The sequence below is a fragment of the Leuciscus leuciscus genome (assembly GCF_965113295.1).
Source record: "Leuciscus leuciscus genome assembly, chromosome: 7".
Classification (NCBI taxonomy): Eukaryota; Metazoa; Chordata; class Actinopteri; order Cypriniformes; family Leuciscidae; genus Leuciscus; species Leuciscus leuciscus.
Window position 1 is genome coordinate 20,701,339 of NC_138731.1, and position 13,386 is coordinate 20,714,724.

The window sequence follows — 13,386 nt, forward strand, 5'->3', positions numbered from 1 at the left end:
AAACGGGACCATCCTATTTCAAGCCTGTTTCATTGGTTGACTAAGTCATGCATTTTACTTCACAGTCTTTGACGCTCCTGTCGGCCTGCAGTTCTCTGATGTCGGCACCAACTCCTTCACCGTGCGCTGGCAGGCTCCTCAGGCCATTATCACTGGATACCGTATCCACTACCAAATGACCAGTGGGGGGCGTGCTAAGGAGGAGAGACTGCCCCCATCAAGAAGCCATTTCACCCTCACAGGCCTGACCCCGGAGACGGAGTACAGCATCAACGTCTATGCCGTCAGCGGATCCCGCGAGAGTCTGCCTTTAACTGGAACCCAGTCTACCAGTATGCTGCTACATCTCTTCCTCTCTTTTGACTTCTCATTGAGGCTCACTTTAGATCTTATTAGTACTAACTGTCTCTCATCACTATTTCTCTTAGTCTCTGATGCCCCCACTGACCTGGAAGTCATTTCCTCAACACCAACCAGCATCACAGTTCGTTGGGACGCCCCCTCGGTCACTGTGAGGTACTACAGGATCACACACGGAGAGTCAGGTAGGTCATTGGATCCTGTTGTTGATCAAATAATGTTGTTGAGTTCACACCAACACGAATATTCGGGCAACATTTTTGTCCGATTTTCGCATGTGATTGTCTGTTCAGACCAGTTTGTAAAAAAGCAGTAGACGGACTGAATTCAAATACTAATTCACTCTCTGTGCATAAATACCCTGGTTACTTTGGGACACAAAGCGCTACGCAAGTTTACATTTCAGTATTTGCATGTTTTCCTGCCATTGTTGCCTGCTTTAGTTTGCTTACGTACTAGCATAGCATACAGATACCCAATTAGCCTGATAGCTTAGCTTACACACCACACATTTGCACTTACCTTACATGTATTTGCAATAATCTTTTTGGAGTTACGTGTAAATTAAGTGTTAAAACATTTTAGATCTAAAAATAACAATGTAACGTTCATTTATTCGTTTAGTGGGCCAGCTGTATTCACAGTGCGATAGAAAAGTGATTACAACCTCTCTCTGCAAAAAAAAACTGTTGCATTGACAGTGTGCAAATACTCGTGATGGTCTGATGTGAACAGATGCATTAACGGTCATTCATCCAATTTTTGCACTGAATATCTGTGTTGGTGTGAAGAGTTTGTGTCTGCCGTTGGCTAAATCATTCAAATTTTTCCCATGCAGGAGGGTTTGACGCTCCTCTGGAATTTACTGTCCCCGGCTCCCAGTCTACTGCCACTATTGAAGGCCTACGTCCAGGCACCGATTACACCGTCACCGTTTACGCTGTGACCGGCAGAGGGGACAGCCCTGCATCCAGCACCCCCATCCATGTTATACATAGAACAGGTAAACCAACGCATCTGAGAATCTTTGTTCACTAGTTTGTCAGACTTTTTTTAAGGATTTAGGAAGTCAAAAATGTATAAATGGACTTCTTTTCTTTAAACAGATATTGAGTCTCCACCAGGGATGGAGGTGACTGACGTGAAGGACAACACTATTACTGTACGCTGGAGTCCGGCAGTTGGTCCCATCACAGGATATCGTGTCACAGGAACTCCACTAAATGGACAGGGACCCGTTTTCTCTGAAGTGGTGGCTCCAGGTAATATCACTCTCAATACAACTATTGTGTTGTGCCTTCTCTTATGTACATTTGAAATGAAGGAAGTAATGTTGTCAAAGTGAGAGTTAAGTTTGTGTGTGTGGTTTTTTTATGTGTAAATCCAGACCAGACTGAAATGACGTTCTCTGGCCTGATGCCGACAGCAGAGTACACCGTCAGCGTCTACGCCCTGGGCCAGGACGGAGAGAGCCCCCCTCTGGTCGAAAATGTACTCACAAGTAGGTGTACAAGCTGAGAAAAATAGTAGAAGGATGAAAGTGATCGGATCCCTTATGAAACAGAAGTACACTTTAGTATACTTTTAAAAAGAGAGAGTACTAGAAATAATATACTTTAAAATAATGTTATCATAAACTTAATTGCATGTTAATCGTAATTAAATTAAAATCTATTATAGGTTACATGTATATTAAATGCATTTAGCTGAACCTTAAAGTGCTTTTTTGACTCGTTCAAAATTAAGTTTAAATGCAATACAGAATAACACACTACAGTTTAAATTATAATCAAGTCCTTCACATGTGCTTCAGAATGTTAGTCAGCACATCAAAATAAGTGCACTTCTTTATAGCACAACTAAAGATTGTTAAAACATAATAATTTAAAATGTACTTTTAAAGTTAATGTTTAATTTGATATTATAAAATGTGCACAAAAGTGTGTTACGAAACATAGTCACGAATGTCATGAAGTACACTTAAGTAAACCTTTTTTTTACAGTTTTTTTTATATTATAATTTTTTTAATGCTTTTAGGGTTGAGGTGCACTACAAGTGAACATTCAGTATACAATTTAGCACACTTAAATTTCACAAAGGATATTAAAAAGACACGAAAGTGTCAAAAACATGGTATCAATTCACTATTAATTAATTGTTTGTAAATATTAAAAAAGTGCTTGCAATGTAAACAGTGCAGATGTAATGACATCAGGTTTAATTGAAACAAATGAATTCATAGTTTCAAATATTTCTCTCTCTAGCGGTGGACAAACCCAAAGACCTGTCCTTCAGTGACGTGGACTCAACCTCCATGCGCATCTCCTGGGAGAGTCCCGATGGCGTGGTCTCCTCGTACAGAGTGTTGTACTACAGTCCTGAGGAGGGAGAGAGAGAGCTGTTCCCTGTCCCGAATGGAGATGAGGAGTCTGCAGTGATCCGTGACCTCAGACCGGGCACAGAATACACTGTTAAAGTCATCGCACTGCATGACCGGACCCCCAGCCCTCCTCTAGTGGGCACTCAGACAACAGGTATTACATTCAGCAACTGCACTATTTAATAACATGTCCACCGACGTGCATTTATATTTCTAACTATAATAATTATTGACATGCATAATCATATTTTCAATATTTGTATTAATATAGAATTTTTATTTAATCAGTGTATTAAATATATATATATATATATATATATATATATTATTTTAATTAATTATTAGTAGTAGTAGTAATGCTTATTATTACATTTAATCAGTTTGCACTATAAATATTTGATGCATAAGTTCTCCACTGTTTTATGAACATGAATGATATCTACAGTAAAATCATTGATCCAATGATTGATACAATGATGCAAGATTTATAAACTTATCTTGAAACATGAATATGAATGAGGCTACCTATTATGTATGGTTATTATTATTATTATTATTATTATTTCAAATGTTTGGGGTCAGTAAGATTTACATTTTTGGAAGAATTTATATTTTTATTCAGCAAGGATGCATTAATTTGATCAAAAGTGACAGTAAAGACCTTTGTTATTTTAAAATTGCGAATAAATGCTGTTCTTTTAAACCTTCTGTTTGTCAAAAAAAAAATCCTGAAAAAATAAATGTATCACGATTTTTACAAAAATATCAAGCAGCACAACTGTTTTCAACATTGATAATAATAATAAGTGTTTCTAGAGCATCAAATCAGCATATTAGAATGATTCCTGAAGGATCATGTGACACTGAAGACTGGAGTAATGATGCTGAAAATTCACAGGAATAAATTACATTAACTAATTTTCATTTTAATACGTATTATACATTTTAAATTGTAATAATATTTCACAATATTTCTGTTTTTACTGTATTTTGATCAAATAAATGCAGACTTGTTGAGCATAAGAGACTCAAAAAATTTAGTTATTTATTTATTTTTGCCACCTAGCAATCAGCAATGTTCTTCAGAAAAATCTGGTAATATAATTAATGTTTCTTTTAATATTCTCTTTTCTTTCTGTAGCTATTCCCGGGCCCACCAGTCTGCACTTCTCCCAGGTGGGTCCAACATCCTTCACTGTCTCCTGGTCTTCCTCTAACGCCAGGCTGACGGGTTACCGTGTGGCCATCACCCCCAAGAGCAAGAACGGCCCCACTAAAGAGGACAACATCACCCCTGACTCCACTGAGTTCCACGCCACTGGACTCATGGTGAATAACCATCTCATACTGGAGAAGTTCCTTCTCTCAAAACAAGTAGCTAGTGTAGAACAAACTACGTCATTCCTTGGAGTCTTTGCTAGAAAGTAGCCCTTATAAACAGCACTGAGGGGTTTCATGGAAAGATCACTATTGAAACAGCTGTTCCTCAAGTTTTGAGGCATTTACTCTTGATTTTAGCTGTGGTTGTGGGTTACTGGTACTCAGAGAGCAATGCTAATCCTCATCAGGCAAACCTCACATTGTACATCTACCTTGTCATTTTGGTCAGTGGATAGATCAAAGATTAAAGCCTTCGCCAGATTGTTTCAGAAAATTATATGGTATTTTGTGGAGCACGTTTTCAAGGCTTAGCTTCATTTTTTCCCCCTTGTATGCGTGTTTATAGCCTGGCACTGATTATGAAGTGGAGGTTTACGGTGTGAAGAACTCTCTCACCAGCCGTCGTGTCAAGGGAGAAGTCACAACACCTGACAGTAAGCCACGTCTCCTAAATCAGACCCACATTCTTCATGTGTGCGCTGGGCAAAACTCAATCTAGATCTCATTTTCCCAGACATCAGTCCACCTCGACGTGTCCGTATATCCAATGTGAAGGACTCCTCCATCACTCTCACCTGGCGCTCTAAGACCGAGACTATCTCAGGCTTCCTGGTAGAAGCCACACCAACCATGGGCGGCCATAATCCTATCCAGAGAACCATTGAACCGGATTCACGCACCTACACGATTACTGGTACTGTAAAACTCCACACAGTTATAGCAACTTATATAACAGGCTGCATCATTTGCTTGGCAAATCATAATTTTATGATCATATGATTCTGTGTCCTATAGGTCTGGAGCCAGGAACCGTTTATAAGATCAATATCTATACGCTGAGTGAAAATGGACGTAGTGACCCTTTCACCCTTACAGCTACTACAGGTACATGTATAATATAAAATAATATAATATAATTACTTTTAAAGGTGCTATATGTAACTTTTTCACTCTACTAAAGCATAAAAATACCATAATTTGTTTGCATATATTGCAGAAACATGCTAAGTTCACACACTCGTTTCTCTGAAAAACCACGATCTCCGATATTTTGAATTCGACTGCAGTACCTATTTCGACCACTAGTTGTCATTCTTACAGACTGCACCTTTATTTTAATTTTTTTCAGCGAAACCAGTTATTAGCCCACCTACAAACCTCCATTTCACCTCTCTGACTTCTACTTCGATCTCCTTCACCTGGGAGGCTCCACGAAGCACTATCACTGGATACTACGTGACATATGAGGAGGCTGGAGACCGTCCTAAAGAGTTGACCCCTCGACCCCAGGCTGGCAGGACCTTCGCTTTTATCTCTGGTACTGCTTTTTCTCAGTTTATGCCTTTTCATAATGTTCTACCTTTTGTTTCTCCTTATTTAAATTTATTTAAACTTTTTTTTAGACAGCTCGCCATTGAATTCGCTGTTTTTTAGTAAACCAACATTTTTGTGGTCTGTACGTGTAGGTTTGAAACCAGGCACTGAGTACATTATCAAGATTGTTGCATTAAATAATGCTCAGAGAAGCACTCCACTGACTGGAAAGGCAAGAACTCGTAAGTACACCTTTATTAACCTTTTTATTTTATATATGAAGAGTTTCGTTGCAAAACGAGATATATCCATTTTGAGAAATGTTGGTTATTTGACATTATTATTTAAGACATCAACAGTCAAGTTCATTCACGATTTTTTGTACATTAAACTATTACTTGAGCTCAGTGAAGGCCAGGGACACAATATTCTTCAAATCCAGGATATTTTTTATTTAATTTTATGTCCATAAATAGTTCATAAATAAATCAAAAACCATGCCAAAATGCAACATATTTATCTTAACATTGTCAAACATCTTAAATTGGTTAAAAAAACAATACATCATAAATATATGGAATAGTATATACAAAGATTGATTAATAATAATAAGATTTTAAGAGTTAGTTTTGGCCAGAACATACACAACATAACAACAATTTTTTTTTTTTTTTTTTTTTTTTGCAAAACGCTATATATACACCTTAGGCTATATTCTACTACTGTAATACCATTAAGAAAAGCTAGTGAATCAATGTTTTGTTTGTGTGTGTGTGTGTGTGTGTGTGTGTGTGTGTGTGTGTGTGTGTGTGTGTGTGTGTGTGTGTGTGTGTGTGTGTGTGTGTGTGTGTGTGTGTGTGTGTGTGTGTGTGTGTGTGTGTGTGTGTGTGTGTGTGTGTGTGTGTGTGAGTGTGTGAGACGTAGCCTACGTGACTGACAGCTCGCCGACAGTATAAACAATTAAATGGTAAACGTTTTTTAGTTAGCCTATTGAATCCTCTTTTTAAAAATATATGTTTTTTGTTTTGATATTATCGTTAAATCACTGAGCAAACTCGGAGCACTTCACCGGCGGTGACTCTCTCCTCGCGTGTCATCCTGAGCTCGCGCAGCATCCTGAACGTTCTATAGCCTAAAGGGGGTCGCACACCGGACGCGCAGCTCGGCGGCGCGCCGCGCAGTTAAATTCGAACACATTATTCTCTATGAGAGTACACACACCGGCGGCGCCTTTCGGCGTCTGTCCGCGGCGGCTCAGGACCGTGTTCAAAATCCTGCCGCGCCACAGAGCGCCATTTACATAGTTTTATATTAAATATACATGTGTGTGTCTCAAATCGTAGTTAATGTATATACGGACTTCACCCTGTGCTGCAATATACATTTAGTTTTATATTTATTTACAGAAATCAGAAAATTGCTGATGTTCAGGTGACAGTTGTCCTAGACGTGGCGCGACGCGGCGCTGAGCTGCGCGTCCGGTGTGCGGCCGCGTTATATCGCACTTTGTAAAGAAACTGGGCTGGCGGATATCGTGTTTTGTGAAAAAATACATTTTGTAGTAGGCTTAAAATGTACATTTTTAAATCTTATTAATGGCAGCAATTCACACATAGATTAAGGTACATCTGAACAGTGATTTCCAATAATAAAATCCAAATGTCAAAAAATGGCGTTTATCGCGTTTTGCAACCGAACTCTTCATATATATATATTTTCTTTTATGCTCACCAATGCTGCATTTATTCTATCGAAAATACAGTATAAATTGTCATTTTAAAATGTAATTTATTCCTGTGATAGCAAAGCTGAATTTCTTGCAGCCATGACATAAATCATTCTAATATGACGATTTGCTGCTTAAGAAATATTTTTAATTATATTATATATGTTGAAAAAAGTTGTGCAGCTTAATTTTTTTGTGGAAGCTGCAATCAATTATTTTATTTTCAGGATCCTATAGAAAATTCAAAAGAACAGCATTTATTTGAAATGGAAATCTTTTTAACATTATAAATGTCTTTACTGTCACTTTATCAATTGGATGCTTTATTGCTGTATAAAAATATTAATAATATGTTTATATTAATTACAATTTTTATATATTTTTTATAATTTATTAACAAAAGAACTCTTACTGACTCCAAACTTTGGAACTGTAGTGCACTTCCACATCTACATGTTGAAATTAATATTTTAAGTATTTTGGAGGTGTTATTGGCAGTCAAACTGTTTATATTAGAATACATTTTAAAATTAATTTCAACTAAGCTATTAAAGGGATAGTTCACTTTGAAATTAATTTTTGGTATGTTTTAGCTTACCTCAAGGACATCCAAGATGTAGGTGTCTTTTTTTCCGCAGTAGTTTCAATTTTTATATTTTTAGGTCAAACCGTTCTTGTCTGTCAGTCATATAATGCAGGTCTATGGTCACGGTCTCAAAACACATGCACAGAGTCCAAATTAAAACAATTCCCCGTCGTCCAAATTAAACAATTCCCCATCGTAAGTACACATTGATGGCCTAAGACACGAAACGAGCGGTTTGTGTGAGAAAACGAACAGTATTTATATCGTTTTTACCACTTATACGCAGCCATGTCGAAGTGATCTGATCTGACGTGTACGCAGACTGGTGCATAGATATACACACTAGATGTCGCCTTGTCTACGGCAGTTCATTGAACGAATGTCTTTAAGGCGACATCTAGTGTATATATCTATGCACCAGTCTGCGTACACGTCAGATCAGATCACTTCGACATGGCTGCGTATAAGTGGTAAAAACGATATAAATACTGTTCGTTTTCTCACACAAACCGCTCGTTTCGTGTCTTAGGCCATCAATGTGTACTTACGATGGGGAATTGTTTAATTTGGACGACGGGGAATTGTTTTAATTTGGACTCTGTGCATGTGTTTTGAGACCGTGACCATAGACCTGCATTATATGACTGACAGACAAGAACGGTTTGACCTAAAAATATAAAAATTGAAACTACTGCGGAAAAAAAGACACCTACATCTTGGATGCCCTTGAGGTAAGCTAAAACATACCAAAAATTAATTTCAAAGTGAACTATCCCTTTAATACACATTACATAGCAAAGCCGGAGCTTTTATTTTGAAAGAAAGACTTTAAAGCTACTAATTTTTGAATTGCTTTAAAACTACACTTTGTAACTTTTGCTGTTCTAGCGGTTAATGATGTACTCGCTCATTATATACATTTTGAACAAAGAAAAGTTGCATAGTGTACCTAATTCAAAAGAAAGAAATGCAAGGCTGATCTAAGCAGAGCACAATAAATTAAATGTGCTTTACATTGCCCTCTGCTGGCAAAAATGTGCTATTGCATTACTCATTTGCTTGCCCCAACACAATTTTTCTGCTAGAACTGGAAAGTCACCAGCTGCCCCCTCAGCTCCCCAACCCCAGCCGCCCCCGCCATGACATACTAGATGTCCCAGAGGACAATGACCACTTCAACAACCACGTGCAAATGCTGGGGCCAAACAGACACAACACACTGGGGCAGCAGGGCCAACACATCTACACTGAATATCAGAGCTTCAACCTGGGAAACAACGGCCAGCAGCCTCATCCCCCAAACCACCGTGAGCCCCTGGTCTACATCCCTCTGCCAGGAGCAGATGGCCAGAGAGTGCCAGTGGTGAAGGTGAACGAGGGCCCTGAACCGGGCTTCCCCTTTGGTGGCCTTTACAATGAGACAAACCTGCCCCAGGAATCTCAGACCCAGACCACAATCATATGGCAGCCTGTCCCGCACACCTCAGAGTATGTGGTGTCATGCAGTCCCATCACAGAGATCAATGAGAAGAGCTTCCAGGTGAGTAAACTAGCTGAAAATATAGTGGTAATATATACAATATATAATACAAAATAATTTAATTAAAAAATCACAATTAATCACAAATATCAACACTTGCTAATAAAGCCCCAAATCAAGATAATTTAAAACATTACATCATTAAAACAATGGTCAGTAAAAAAGTTGATTTGAGCCACGTGTAGAAGGACATTTCAAATGAAATTACTATTAATTCTTTATTTAATAATAAGTATTTATATAATTAATTAAGTCGTTTTTATATATGCACATACATTACTGTTCAAAAGTTTGGGGATAAGAGTTTTTGAATGCATTCATTTGATAAAAAATACACCAAAAATAATAATAATGTGAAATATTTTTACAATTTAAAATAACTGTTGTAACTATGTCTATATAAATATATTTTATAATATTAATACTCCAGTCTTCAGTCACATGATCTCATGTGATCTAATTCAGAAATCATTCTGATATGCTGATTTGCTGCTTAAGAAACATTACTTATTATTATCAAAACCGTTATTATACTGTACATTATTGTGGCAGACAAGTAAATGACTTGTATGCAGATGGACATTTTCAGGGGGCATAATTCAATTCTTTAACTATTCATATTTTGAAAAATATTTGTATGTAATTAATTGTATTAAATTTACATTTAAATTGCCAGCGCTAATTAATACATTGGTATACTGAAACAATAACACAGTTTAAAAACTAAAAATCAAAGTGCAAATTTACCTGTTTGGAAACTTACATTAGGTCCTAATTTATGCAACTTCTAGCTGTTGATGTTTACACATTTCTTTCATGGTATGATATTTTCAGTGATTATTAATTCGAATGCTCTCTCCCCTTCAGATGCGTCTGCCTGGTACGTCCACTAGCGCTACACTGATCGGTCTCACCTCTGGTGCCTCCTATAATGTCCTTGTGGAGTCTGTCAACGGAGACCAAAAACAGAAAGTGCTCGATGATGTTGTGACTGTTGGAAACAGTGGTAAATCATCCAAAAGCCAAACAAATTTCACATAACCACATTTCAGAAGTTTACATGCTTGACCTTGACCCCTGATATGCTTTAGTTCCAGGTGCTGGAGTGACTCCCTCAAGCAAGGATGTGTGCTACGACACATTCACTGCCACCCACCATGAAGTGGGCGCTGAGTGGGAGCGCATGTCTGAGACAGGCTTTAAACTCTGGTGCAAGTGCCTTGGCCTCGGCAGTGGTCATTTCAGATGTGATTCATCCAGTGAGTGAATGAGCAGTGCCGCTAAATGCTAAACACCACTCCTCTCTCTAGCATGGGCAACCGTTTACCATTTTAATAATGTGTTATGTTTATTTAAAGTGCCCCTCTTATGCTTTTTCTTTGGATATAACCTTTCATGTAGTGTGTAATATAGCTGTGAATGTACAGTAAAAGGTCTGCAAAGTTTTAAAGATTAAAGTGCACGATAAATGGAGTTATTAGGGGCTTTCGCACCGAAGGAACCTTTTCATTGTTCCTAGAACTAATGGCGGAAATACTCGCTTTTTGGCGTGTCCGCATCGCAGGAACTGGGAACGAGTTTAGTTCTAGGAACGGCCCTTTGAGGGAACTAAATTGTCTCCTACTTCAGTGTAACCCAGCACAATAGGAACTACCTATTGTGACGTAATTCTACACTGATTGGCCGAATGCACGCGAAACACCATTTAAAACGCCATTTAAAAAAAAAAGCTGTGTACACATGCAGATTAGAGCCTATATAGTATTTACTCCAAGAACTAATGGGCGTTTCGTTTCCGACACGCGCTGTAAGCGGTACTCGCTAAGAAAATAACTTTAATTAGTACACTTGAGATCTTTTGTGAAATAAAACCCAAATGTTGCCCCCATACTTTTGCCCATGTTAGTTTTCTCCTGACATGTTTGTAGAGGTTTTCAAACATGACAGTCAGAGGTGAGGTGGCTCATGTCTCAGATTTGTATTGTCAGCCTTTAACCAGATGATATTAAACTCTGAGACCAGCTTATTAAGTGCAATAACCACTGTATGAATGTTCGTGAAGGATGAATACACTGGAAACTCAAATGTCTTTCTCCACACACTTCTGAGAGTTTATATGCCAACCAACACGCATCTCTTAATCTACAGAGTGGTGCCATGACAGTGGCCACAACTACCGAGTTGGCGAGAAGTGGGACCGTCACGCTGAGAACGGTCACATGATGAGCTGCACCTGTCTGGGAAATGGGAAAGGAGAGTTTAAATGTGAACCCCGTAAGTGTAGTTTTTTTTTTACAGTTGTGTCCAAGCAACTTTGAATATTTAACTGTAGTTGTAAATGATTGACAATCATTGTCTGCTGTAGATGAATCCACCTGTTATGATGAGGGGAAGTTGTACCAGGTGGGCAACCAGTGGCAGAAGGAGTATCTCGGAGCCATTTGCACCTGTACCTGCCACGGGGGACAACAGGTAACACTAGGTCCTATGTCCTAGTTTCCACACTATATACATTATACATGTTTAAAACCACGCTGTCTATCCAGGGCTGGCGCTGTGAGAACTGTCGTCGTCCTGGAGCTGAAGTTGACGCGGACCTCATTCATCCTCCAGTGCGCACTGATGCTTTCGACCGCTACAGAGAGAACGCCCTACGCAAACTAGTGAGTCTTTTATAGATGTGATACCCAATTTGTTGAGAAATAAAAAATAGATTTTTTTTTTTTCTCTTTGATGAAAGTCAGAATTGAGGGTAATTATAGCTGATAATGTATATTGTTATGCACTATGCATTACCACTCAAAAGTTTGGGGTTGGGAAGAGGTCTCATCTACTCATTTATTTAATCATCACATACATTTTAATATCTGGAGATTTTGTAAATGTTTTGGATTTTGCCATAAAACAAGTGCACTTTTTACTTTTGCCCTACAGAACATCCAATGTCCCATTGAGTGCCTGAGACCGGACCTGTTAGCAGATGCCCAGAACCCTCTAGAATAAATGCGCGTATCAGTTTTGCCCAGTACTGGAGAGGACACGACCCCCAGAGACTGTATCTAGCACCCTCGGTGCCTCTCTGTCCTTATTTTCACTCACACTGCAAACTCTGTCCTGCTGCTTCCACCTGTGACATCACGCCCAGAGACAAAACTTCTCACTCTTCTGATTGGTTGAGTCTGCAGCCAGTCTCCCTCTGCACGGTGGATGGAAGGACACCATCCGTCTACACCGAGATTCCACTGGTTTGAAATTTGGCTGTTGACATCGTGTACGCTGGAAACTCAAATCAGTGGAACATCAGCAGAGAATCAACACATCTTGCCTTTTGTGTTTTTCAGTATTATTGCCTAATTGTTTGATTGTGTTTTTAAAAAAATGATTTTGTGACTTTTTTTTGTGTATTTTTGTCAGTGATAAACTTTTATTGGTGTTCTTTTCTAAAACAAGCACTGTCTTACAATGAGAACCTTTGTGCCTTGTAGGCATCCTTTTTGTATGATGTAATATTCGCCCCTCCCTAATCTGATTGGTTGGTTGAAATCTGTGGCCTTTGTGTCTGCCAGGAGACAAAGGAAAGCACTGTGTTAATGAAGAAGTGAACTTTTTTTCTTTTATTTATCCCTTTTATGTATGCGTTTTGATGGAATGCAGATTATGGGTGTATACTGTTTTTTTTGTTTGTGTTTTAGGTGCCAAAGTCTTAACTACTGTGGACAAAAATACTTTTTAATAAAAACATTTTTTTTTACAATGTTTGAGATTCAAAGCCTATCTGTAAGAAGCTTTCAGGGCACTAAAGCAGCGTTCAGCTGGTGTCTTCTTTTTTTTATTGTGGTCTAATAGGTACATGAGGCTAAGAGATATCAGCATGCAAGGGTGTTCAGGAAACTTGTTTGAAAAGTAATTATATTTGTAATTCCATATGGGGATAGCGGTGAAATGTGTAATATTCTGTTATGTATAGAGGGAAAAAAAGATAAAAGAAATTGTGGCCCAATTCGTTCCCACAATTTATTAATTCGTTCCCTTGTTTTAGGTCAGTTGTGGCCACATTGTACACATTTTTTTTTTTAAATGGCAACAATTTAGGTAAATT

At 38.3% G+C, this 13,386-nt stretch overlaps 1 protein-coding gene across 1 annotated transcript in view; it reads left to right on the forward strand.

Moving 5' to 3' along the window:
• Positions 1 to 13,043, forward strand: part of fn1a (fibronectin 1a) — a 31,518-nt gene extending 18,475 nt beyond the window's left edge. Inside the window, exons 28-46 of the mRNA XM_082176460.1 lie at positions 66 to 332; positions 429 to 545; positions 1,199 to 1,363; positions 1,467 to 1,622; positions 1,748 to 1,861; positions 2,626 to 2,895; positions 3,883 to 4,070; positions 4,468 to 4,555; positions 4,636 to 4,815; positions 4,917 to 5,006; positions 5,251 to 5,439; positions 5,588 to 5,677; positions 8,833 to 9,287; positions 10,155 to 10,293; positions 10,379 to 10,546; positions 11,436 to 11,561; positions 11,653 to 11,759; positions 11,834 to 11,950; positions 12,222 to 13,043. Coding sequence (XP_082032586.1) covers positions 66 to 332; positions 429 to 545; positions 1,199 to 1,363; positions 1,467 to 1,622; positions 1,748 to 1,861; positions 2,626 to 2,895; positions 3,883 to 4,070; positions 4,468 to 4,555; positions 4,636 to 4,815; positions 4,917 to 5,006; positions 5,251 to 5,439; positions 5,588 to 5,677; positions 8,833 to 9,287; positions 10,155 to 10,293; positions 10,379 to 10,546; positions 11,436 to 11,561; positions 11,653 to 11,759; positions 11,834 to 11,950; positions 12,222 to 12,290 — 3,095 coding nt within the window. The 3' untranslated portion in view covers positions 12,291 to 13,043. The remainder of the gene's footprint in view (positions 1 to 65; positions 333 to 428; positions 546 to 1,198; positions 1,364 to 1,466; positions 1,623 to 1,747; positions 1,862 to 2,625; positions 2,896 to 3,882; positions 4,071 to 4,467; positions 4,556 to 4,635; positions 4,816 to 4,916; positions 5,007 to 5,250; positions 5,440 to 5,587; positions 5,678 to 8,832; positions 9,288 to 10,154; positions 10,294 to 10,378; positions 10,547 to 11,435; positions 11,562 to 11,652; positions 11,760 to 11,833; positions 11,951 to 12,221) is intronic.
• Positions 13,044 to 13,386: the final 343 nt, after the last annotated feature.